The sequence below is a fragment of the Rhea pennata genome, chromosome 2, assembly GCF_028389875.1.
Source record: "Rhea pennata isolate bPtePen1 chromosome 2, bPtePen1.pri, whole genome shotgun sequence".
Lineage (NCBI taxonomy): Eukaryota > Metazoa > Chordata > Aves > Rheiformes > Rheidae > Rhea > Rhea pennata.
This window is the reverse complement of record NC_084664.1, coordinates 89,901,092-89,911,388: the sequence shown is the minus strand read 5'-3', so window position 1 is coordinate 89,911,388 and position 10,297 is coordinate 89,901,092. Positions and strand designations below refer to the sequence as shown.

Below are 10,297 nucleotides of genomic sequence, written 5' to 3'. Positions count from 1 at the left end.
AACTACCGAAAGTTTTAAAAGAGTATTTATCCTTCATTAGCTGAGGTGTTTTATTTACCCAATCATCAGTTCAGTCTTTTACCCAATACTTCAGTTTCTGAATTTGCTGAAAGAAGCTCCATTTAAGTTTCCAACAGAACTGCTTCTTCCAGAACTGTCAGTCTTTTGGTAAGGGTAGATGTCCTAATAAGTCATGCTAGTCAGAATAAGCAAAACACTTGGTAACTAGAATTCCTATTTCAAAGCTACCCAATACCTGTTTACTCTTTAAAATAGGCTCTTTTCATCAAAATGGCTGATGTTAAATGAAATCAGCCAGATGCACAGACCTGGATGATGTTACATGCACAGGTGTGCACAGCTTTAGGTGAGCTTGTGGAAGAAGGATCAACAGCCATATTCTGTGGAGGTACTACCATTTCTTTCAGCACAGAGCAGCTTATATTCACTGGACATAAATAAACATTTTTGCAAGTGAACCTTTGTAATAACATCAAATAGATTATATTTTCAACATTTATGTCTATTTTATAATGCACAAAACCTAAAGGAGCATCAAGGAGGCACACACAAGTTTTGTTATAGAAGGATCCTGTTATTTAAGAACATTTAAGTTAAAAAGGCAACAAAAAATACAAAAATTTAAAGATTACAGTATTAGAATAAAGGAAATACCCTGTAAAACTTCTTAAATGTAAGAAAGTATAATTCAGTACATAGGATACAATTTTCTGTCAAAATGTTACTGTCTCCTCTGAAAGTAGTGGTTCTTTCCCAATTATATGAAATAGTGCCCTACTGAGAAAAATAAACCCAGTGTTTAACTCTTTTACTGGAGAAATAGCTATTAAAAAAAGATTGACACAAGTACAGTATTTGTTGTCACTGATACTTTTTGAGACTAGCGACACTGACTGTAGATGATGATACACTCCCAGATTTAGTGCAGTGCTGTTTTCCCTTCGTTTCAGTGCTGCAATGAAAATAAGTAGGTTAGTGTTTTGTTTAACTATTCATGAATGTGATTCAACATAAAAATAGAACATCTCTGTACAATTTAATATATGAGATGGTCCTTCTATATTTGTGAAAATAATTTCCACAGTTTTATCACCAAGAGAAAGGCATCAGAACGAACAGATGTCTAAAATACTTCAACAACTTTACAGACACTCCTTTCTGTACTTGGGTAAGCAGCCTCTAAATGACAAAAATAACTGACTTGTCTCCATCTGAATTAGGAAAGCTTACAACAGTAAGATATCACTAGCACCAAGAGAATGCTGAAGTTTCATAAATACTAAGAGCACTGACTGAGGCATCCATCTATGGGTCTAGACAGAAACTACCAGTTTTCCAGTATCAACAGACAGCAATGGTGCATAAGACAGTACACAGTCTTGAACTGTAATGTGATTTTACATCAGAGTGTTTGATAACACTACCTAAGCTCACCTTGTTACGTCCACCTCACAGCTTACTGCTTCAAGGACAAATCATTTCTTAGTTGTTCTGGGCACAGATGTTTAAAAGACATGCTGAAAGCCACGTTAGAAGGCTGAAGCAGGGTTTGGAGAGAGAGATGCGTAAAAAATTTAAATGAGATAGATTCCTCAGTCCTACCTAAGGGGCAGAAATAGTGGGCAGGAGTGGTTTAAGCTACCTTTTTCTCTTAAATGTACAGCCTCAGTTTGCATCTTTGGGATTAGTTTGCACTACCTCTTCTATTTGTCAAACAGCTGTAACAGATGCAGCAAGATATATTTTGTGTTCTTTTGAAAAAATAGTATTCTTAGGCTGCTGGCATAAACAAATCCAAAGTAATTAAAACACCCATAAAATCTCAGTATATTTTAAAATCCAGATAAATGCAGGTAAGATAAACATATAACATTTTTCATGCTATGAGCACATAGCCTATAGTTCAAAACCAAGTGGAAACGCATAAAATGCAGAGAAACTCAGTTAAGTTTCTTTACTCTCAACTCTTCGTTGGTGTTTTCTATCCCAGCCTCTGCCATAAGGTCAGCAACGTGCTTCTCGAGGTCATCAATGCGCTCACCCATTTCTTCCAGTAAAAAGTTAAAGAGAACTTGTTATAAAAAAAATGCCAATTTTACTTTTTTTTCTTCCATGATAAAAATAAGGTCTTCTGATGCTTTAGCCTCTTATTCATGTTTAACACTTTAATGCAAGACAAACCATCCAGGAATGGCACAAGATAGTATTGGAACAAGACAATCATACCTTCTCTTGAAACAGGAAAAGCATTCAGATTCTAAATGTTTTCAAATACTTTCCTGTCTGCCCACCAGCGTGGTGGTTTTCTCTTTGAGGAACTATTTTAGGCAGCCTCTTAAGGGCAACATACACAAAGAACATGAGTGATACTACAATTCTGTTTTGTAATGTTGTTCTCCTTTTACACTAAAGAGCTTTCCTGGAAGGTAGGAGTTTCAGAAAAATATAAACTATAATAAGTTTTCTATTTCAGAAAGCAGAGTCAGTTCCTGTATCTACATCTGATGAGCTCTTAGAGCTATTTCAAGTCTTAGTTTCTCTTTTTGCAGGGCCCCCTTCCCACACTCAGGAGGCTAACAGAACTGTTTTTTTAAACCACCAACATGCTGTGATAATGCTCATTTAAGTGCCATATTTGAAGACATCTTATTTAACGTACCTTCAAAATATTTGCACGTAATTTATTACTTATTCTACTATAATTTACAAGCAAGAATTGCTGCACAGAGACTAGCACACTAGGACTGATAATACTTTTAGTAAAACCTTTTTAAGTTTTCTTTTTAGGGAAAAATAAACATGAGGGAGAGTTAAGTTGTCTTAATCTCCTAGATGTTTAAGGACACTAACTATTTTTCTAAGCATCAGTTCAAGATACAAATTTATCCCAAATTTAAAAATCAAAAACTTTTTACATCCATTTGGTGACCTTTTAAACCAGTGAAACCAAACCTAATCCAGTGAAATAACTAAAGCTCATTCCTTTCTAAGAGTTGCGAAACTTCTGCCACTAAGATAGCAACACAGATTCAAAAGAGGATATTTCTCAGCGTTATCTTTTCAGTCAGAGCTTGAAAATTCTCCTGCAGCTCATACAGCAGATTTTCCGCCTGGAAAGGAGAAGAAAGAGAAACTAACTACAACACGCGCAGCCGGCGGTAGGAAAGCGGTACGTGGGCTAACCCCGGCGACCTGTGAGGGGGCTGCCCGGCGCGGGAGGCCGCAGCTGCACCGGGCGGCCGCACGCCGCCTTCCCGCCTGCTGCACCGCAAACCGCCGCCTCCCTGGGCGCCTCAGCCCGCTCCCCCTCGGGGGAGGCTGCTCCGCACTCACCAGCTGCGACACATCCCCAGCGCCCGGCGAGTCGGCAGCCGCCATCTCGCCGGCCCGGCCCGCCCCTCCCCACCGCTGAGGCGGGGCGGGCAGGTGAGCGGCGGCCCCGCCCCGCCCGCGCTCCCTAACGGCCGCGGCCGGCTCCGACCGGTTCGGGCCGGTGTGGGCGCTCTGCGCGGGGCGGCGGCGGCTCTGGGCCCCGCAGCGCTGGGTAGGCGGTGTGAGCCCCGCGGCAAGGAGGGGGGGCCGCTCTGGCGTCCCGGCTGCAGGGGTGGAGAAAGGAAATAACAAAACAACCCACAGCCAAAAACGCGTCCCAAAACTCGCGGGGGCGGGCGGTTGCCTGGCGTTTCTGCGGAGCGACTGCGGGCGGTCGCTGCGCTAACGGAAGCGCCTCGAGTAGGATAAGCACGTGCCATGGGCATAAGTGCTTTGGGAGAGCGCTTCCCGCTTGGTGCGTGTTGGAAGTTTGGATCAGCCTAGTAATCTGGGGTACGTAAGCAGAATCTGAAGGAAATCTGCGTTTGCGTTGTTTTCCCAGTACGGGAGAGCCCCGACAAGGGAAGAACACGCTGGAGGAAAGAAAGGCACAGGTGTTACAAACACCTTGCTCTGAAATGCCTTGGTGGGCTGCTCCTTTGAAAGAAGGCAGAGATAGTGTTAACTAAGCTATACGGAAGAGCTTAAATCCTGGAGGAATTTATTTGAAAATGCTCCTTGCAGGCAAGGAGCACACTTTTTGCCGTGTCACTGGAGTTATTTGCTCTAACGTAAAATGCAGATTATTGTCTTTCCCATGTGACTTTTCTAGTAATCTTCTCATTTGCCTAAACTTTTGATCTGCATTTAATAGCCTTTGGAAACTAGTCAAGTAAATGCTTAGAAGTTGATAGTAGCTAGATTTGTATTTTAAATTATGTATAAAGCATTAGAGAAACAACTTGTAAATCTTGAGTTGTTTCTTTGCTATAAATTTTGAGAGATACAGCAAAACAAGAAAGGTGCTTTCATAGGTGGTTGTATGCTTGTTATATGGCTGCATTTCAAAGAACTATTTAATATCATCTAAATGTGGTATACTTCTTTATTTTCCAAAGAATTTGTAATTCTACGGAGCAATAATTAAATGAGGATATTGGGATTTGATCTTCAGGGGGTCCTAGAACTTCATATAACAGAAGTAGAGGATTTAAATGAGGAAAAGGCTTGTCTATCAACAAGCCCCAAGATTTGAATTTTTTAGGTTTGCTTGCTTTTGCTCACGGAAATAGTTTCACACTACACAAAAATATCTGCACTTGTTCACGTTCCTTGCACTGAAATGTCTAAACAGACATGAGCAAAGGCATCAGCAAGAATTGTGCGATGCCTCTTAAAGTCATTATAACATTTAGGTCGTTTCTGCGTTTTTCAGCTTTGCAGCATAAAAAGCTTCTGTGCATCTATTATAAAGATATTTTTTTCCATTGCATATGCAAATTGTCCTAGGTTCTGTAACTGTTGGCTTACGTAAATGATGAGGTTTTCAACTTGCTGTGTCTATAAATTTAGGACACTATCACTGTTGGGCAATAGGTTCTCCTTTCTTACTCTGTTACTTAATAGATTAACAAAATGCGTTACAGTACCTTCATCCCTAACAGGTTCCCCTTCTGAGTTAGTGGTGACCTCAAATGCTGGCAAGGTTATCTCTTGTACTTCTACCACTCAGTATCTTTTTAAATAAACACAATTGGTTTCCCTCTTGACCTTCCCTCCCTCATTTAGGAAGGAGTGTTACAGTAATCTCTATGGTGAGATTCTAGTAGCAAAGCAAACCTCTGCATTTCTATCTGCTTCCCATAATCATTGCTTATCATCTGTCTTCGTTATCTTCCCACCCTTGCAGATTCTCTTCCTTGGCTTTTTCTTTGGAGAAGGAAAAAAATCAAGTAATAAGTTTTTCAGACCTTGAGTGATGCAGCAGTGTTACCACTCAGGAAAGATTCCAGGTAAAAATTTGAACAATGACACATGTGTAGATAAACCTTGCATTTGTACATTAGCCACTAGCTGCATCCACATAGCTTTTTCATTCTGTTGCATAGATAATAAACAGTTGTACCTTCCTTCCTGTTTCTCCATTGCTATTAAATCTGCTTAGCCATAGGACTGGATAGTAGAGCTGTGAGAGTGGGTGGGTGGGTGGTGATGCATATTTTACTCTGCATAATAGCTATGGTCTTACTAGTCTCCCCCCGCCCCCGAACAGCTACAGTTTTCTCTCCTCTTCTTATGCAACAATATTTTCTACTGGAGACAGTTGAAGTTCTGGCTCCTTGTGTCCAGGTATCTTGAATAAAGCCCTATTTGTGGTGAAGAGCTTGTAGGTGTAAAGAAATAGGTGGAAATGTGGAGGAACAATCATCACAGAACCAACAAGCTTTTAAGAGTTGCAAGCCCCTTTTTGTGTGCACCATCTTTTAGAGTCCAGCTATAAATAGTCATGGCTTGATAAAGGCTTTTGTAAATAGCTCCTCTTGCTTGTGAGGAAGGCTGGTGGGGTCAAAAAAAAATTAAAGTGTTCAGTGAGCATAGCAGTGGAAGAAAAGCAATTGTAGTATGAAGGACTAAAGAATAATGGAAACATTTTGAAACATTTTTTTTTTGCCCCCTAGAAAGCCTTATTCGTTTGTTCTGTGCCCTCCACAGCTAATTTTAGCGGACCTCCTAGTTCAAGTATTGAGCAGGGTTTGGCATATGGTCCAAAGTAGGTTTAATGGAATAAAAATCAAAGTGTCTGTAAGGCCAAAACAGTTTCAGAAAAGTTTCAAAATGCAGAAAAAACTAAGAATAGAAGGAATACACAGCAAGACAAAAAACCAAAAACAAAAGACTGTGCTGAACGATGAATATATTTAAAATATAAATGACATTTGAAGCTTTTGTGTTATCCGCTGTTCTTTGTCTTCTTAAAGGGCTTATGTTTCCAGAGTTAAGCAGTTGTATACATTTCTTGGAAGTAAGATGAGCCATATTTTAGCAGTAGTAGTCTGTGCTAGATGTGCGTGTATGCGCTAAGGGGACCTGAGCGAAAATCACTGAGGTCACTAGGCAATTTTTTGTTGACTTTTAAAGGCATAGGTTTAGACAAGAACTATTAAACGAACAGTGCTGCTGGTGTTACAAGAGTGTTTAACAAAATGAAAAATACCTAATTTACTGAAAAGGTAGCAGGAAGTTCATGTTGGTAGCAAATAGAAAACGGATCTTGAGGGAGCTAGAGAGGGGGATAGAAGAGAATACTTGACAATATAAATTCACTTGCCATACCAGAATAGGCTCTAGTTACTTTCTTTCAGGAAAAAAAGCATAAGTTTGTATTCACTGTCAACTTAAAAAGTGTTCTCATCTTGCTACATGAAGTAAAAATGAAAAATAAGATGACCGGGAGGCTCATGAATCATCTATTTAAATTCTATTTCAGAATAGTAGGACTGTGCTGTGAGCTCTTCAAATTGTGCTTTTATGCTAAAATATATCCGGAGCATATTTCTTGCTCTTTCTTGAGGAAATTCCAATCTCTTATTCTGAGAGGACAAGTCTGGGTAATCGAATAGGAATTTAAACATTTATAAGCTCTAAGTTCAATGCCATTTCTATAAAATGTCAGGCTAAAAAAATATGAGTAGGTTACTCTTGTTGTTTCGGCATTAGGTAAAGTCACTTCCCTCTCCTCTTTGCTGACAAATGAGATGTTATTTATCAAGGGTTGGAAACCTCCAGTCGTGTATTCCAAGCATGTCTGGCTTAGGGCCACTTTGGAAGGGGGACTGACAGTATGATTGGCTTTGTTAGACTTCTCAAGAAAAAAAAAAGGCTAGTGTTATGTAACTGCTAAGGAGACAAGAAGGCAAGTATTCCTGAGACCTTATGGCGCAATGGAAGCCGTCTAGCTTTAAATCAGAAGGCAGTGTGTGCAAATCACACAGCAGTTATTTTTTTTTCTCCCCCTGTATGAACAGCACAGGCATAAACAGCTGTAAAGGTTTTATCCTGAAGAGGAAAGAGCTAGGCAGAAGCTAGTTCTTGCACCACAGTAGTGGTGTTACTGCTACCAGATTGTAGGACTGAGTATTTGAGTTGTGCTGTGCTTGGTCTTTACCTGTCTCTTAGGAAAATTCTCTTACATTCTAGTTTACAATTGTTATCTAGGACACAATATGCAACAGAAGCGTTGCTTTGCTAGGTCATCAGATTTTATATGTTGAAGTTCTAAATGGTGTTAATGTTTCTTGCAAGCAAACTGCTTTGCTGTTTCTTTTGACTCATCATTATCTAGTTCACTGAAAGCTTGTTCCACTGGAATATCTACTGGTGAAGCCACAACAACTTTTCTTTCATCTGGTAATAAAACATATGGAAAAATGTGGTGAGTGAAAGGCAAATGTGAAAAGTTTCAAGCATAGGGAAGGTGGCATCCAGGTCAAGAGTGTCTGACAAATCCAGGGCTGCTTTGAAAGACAAGCCATTTGAGGTAAATGTTAAAAACCTGGGTGTTTGTGCATAGTTTGAAATTCAAGCCTTGTATCTTTGAAGGGAAGAAAAATGTAATCATAATGGTAGGGCAATCTGATCCCTGTTGGAGATGTTCTGCTTTCATTGCAGTGTTGGGTGTTTGTTTTGTTTGATTGTTTGTTTTGAGATTGCTCATAAATCCCATTATTGTGAAGCTTGTTCAGTCAGTTCAGGTCTTTTGGATAGAAAATGGACAGGGTTAAGGATCTTCTTTATCAGAAATTCCTTGCGTGCACTGTCTGCATCTTTTATTGCTAAGTAACATTAATAGGAAAGAAAGTATAATTTTTCCTGTGTGTTTTTTGCACTGGGGATAAATGTACATTTTGTAGGAGAAATTCTATTGCAGATGGTTTGACTACAGAGGTTGCAGTGGTGGCATTATTTGACAGTGTGAAGAGTTTTATGTAATTTGTGGCTGCATGAAACCACCTGTGGCAGCTGTTGAGTGAATTATTATGTGGATATCTAGAAATCTATGTTTTGTAGCTATGTTTTCCAGGCATGACTGGTAAAAGATGATATTTATCATTTTTTTTTATTAATATTATTTTTAACTCCGGTCCTGTCTCCCTGTCCTTTGCACAATCATGGTAGAAGAGCGTTCATTGGGTAGTTACCTCCACTTCTTTTGGGGAAAGTATTTGTCCTGAGTAGAAAAGGAAGCAGTGTCTTTGCTCTCAGCTTGTGGCCCACTGGTGGCACATCTGACAATGGATCAGGTTGGTTGTTCAGATCACACAGGAGTCATATTTCTTATGTTGGATGTCATAAATGCAAGAAGGATCTCTGTATAAACAAGTATGGTATGCAACAGGAAGTGTGAAGGTAACCTCTATGGCATTATGGCACAAGGATTGAGAGTCTGACCCGTATAAGAAGGCCCTGTGTTCAAATCCCACAGCCTCATGTGTCTTTTTTTTTTTTTTCCCCAGGTACCTCATATTTCAAAGCAGAGCATATGTTTTATGCACAGAGATTATATATGGATGTGTGATGAAATTATTTCAAAATTTCTAAGTTGGAAACTTTCTAAAATTTGATAACAGAACCTGTGCTGAAGATGCTGGGACCTGGGCAAAAGAAAGAATTGTTCATTTGAAGATGTATTCTTCTGGAAACTGTGAAGAACCATAGGTAGAGTTTCCTGTGAGCAAACTGCAGCTGTGTTGGAAGACAACTGTAATGTTTTACTGTAAAGATTTATTTTTTTTTAATTATTATTATTTTTTTAAGTTTAAATTCATTTTGAATTACTAGAAGGTACTTATTACAGTTGCAGAAAATGTGGATGGATTAGGACAAATATGGGGAATATCACTTTATATCAGTTACAGGATAAACAGGATGTATTCTAACAGTGCAAGATTTGAATGAGTGAGCAATGACAATAAAACAAGGATTTAGAAATCTGATTCTTCAGCTGTTCTTGTTAGGGCAAAAAGCTTGTGCTTTCTTGTCTGAAACAAAGATCCCCTTTAAGTGTTCTTTTGACACTGAAAGCTTCAACAATGATGGCCTGCCTGCTTATCTTGCTTTCTTCTGTGAGATTTGTGGCAGAGAGAGGAGTTGCTAAGACCATGACAGGTATTTCATGCTGTTTGGCTGCTGTAGGTGGCCCTCCTGCTGTTACCTTGTTTAGTATTTAACGTGGCATTTGCCACAGGTGTCCTCTGGGTATGTATTCCAACCATGTCTGGTAAAAGGCCTCTGAAAAGAAGAAGGTAGAGAGACCTGAAGGTGCCAACAGACTCTGACACAGGCTAGTGCCGTGTTACCTGGGAGAAAAACCTCAAGAGATTTTATTCTGGAGAGACGAATAAATGTTTACAGCACTGTGACCTCATGGCGCAACGGTAGCGCGTCTGACTCCAGATCAGAAGGTTGTGTGTTCAAATCACACTGGGGTCAGGAGATTTTTATGCTTTGGCTACTTCTCCTTTTAGTGGCATTTAACTACATTTGGCTCTTGATGGCGATGCTCAGAAGACTTGCAAGTATGTAAACTGAGTCCTCTAGGATGAATGTTGTATTACTCTAAAAGGACCTGTAACTACATCTTCTCAGGGTTTCAGGAAAAAAATCAAACTGCAACATTTGTGTCTATTTGATCTAGATTTTTATCTTAGACTCAACTGTTAATAATACAGCAAAATTTTTTTTTGTGCTGCGTTACTGGCTTCTGCTAAGGGCAGTGCAAATTCCCTGTTGCTAGCTTCTTATATATAAAAAATGGTACTGCAGATGCTGAGTTTATCTCAACAGAAGCAAACCAGGTGTGCAATACAATGCATGAGTGGTACCAGAAGCACTTTCTTTGTTCTGGAATAGAGAAAAAAAATGAATTTGAGCTGGGTAACGATAATGCCTGACTCCAGATGACATG

At 39.6% G+C, this 10,297-nt stretch overlaps 1 protein-coding gene and 1 non-coding gene across 3 annotated transcripts; one reads left to right on the top strand and one right to left on the bottom strand.

Moving 5' to 3' along the window:
• Positions 1-679: 679 nt before the first annotated feature.
• On the bottom strand, positions 680-3,433 carry HSBP1L1 (heat shock factor binding protein 1 like 1). Of its 2 annotated transcripts, XM_062569879.1 has the most exons (4): positions 3,355-3,433; positions 3,065-3,131; positions 1,980-2,074; positions 680-973 (listed from the first exon to the last, which is right to left on the bottom strand). In XM_062569879.1, the coding sequence occupies exons 1-4, from the start codon at positions 3,397-3,399 to the stop codon at positions 968-970; spliced, it is 213 nt and encodes a 70-aa protein (XP_062425863.1). In that variant the 5' UTR covers positions 3,400-3,433; the 3' UTR covers positions 680-967. The 2 variants fall into 2 exon arrangements, with proteins under 2 accessions (XP_062425863.1, XP_062425862.1); XM_062569878.1 differs by having other exon boundaries at positions 680-2,074.
• Positions 3,434-9,750: 6,317 nt separating this feature from the next.
• TRNAW-CCA (transfer RNA tryptophan (anticodon CCA)) lies at positions 9,751-9,822 on the top strand. The gene has a single exon. It is a non-coding gene; the product is annotated as a tRNA-Trp (tRNA).
• Positions 9,823-10,297: the final 475 nt, after the last annotated feature.

What these genes read in the sequence shown, in the direction of transcription:
- HSBP1L1 (XM_062569878.1), bottom strand. Translation starts at nt 3,399, where the DNA reads ATGGCGGCTGCCGACTCGCCGGGCGCTGGGGATGTGTCGCAGCTG. An exon ending in CTGGGGATGTGTCGCAGCTG is followed by an intron (nt 3,132 to 3,354) that starts GTGAGTGCGGAG and finishes TCTCCTTTCCAG; the next exon opens with GCGGAAAATCTGCTGTATGA. An exon ending in TGAAAAGATAACGCTGAGAA is followed by an intron (nt 2,075 to 3,064) that starts ATATCCTCTTTT and finishes TTAACTTTTTAC; the next exon opens with TGGAAGAAATGGGTGAGCGC.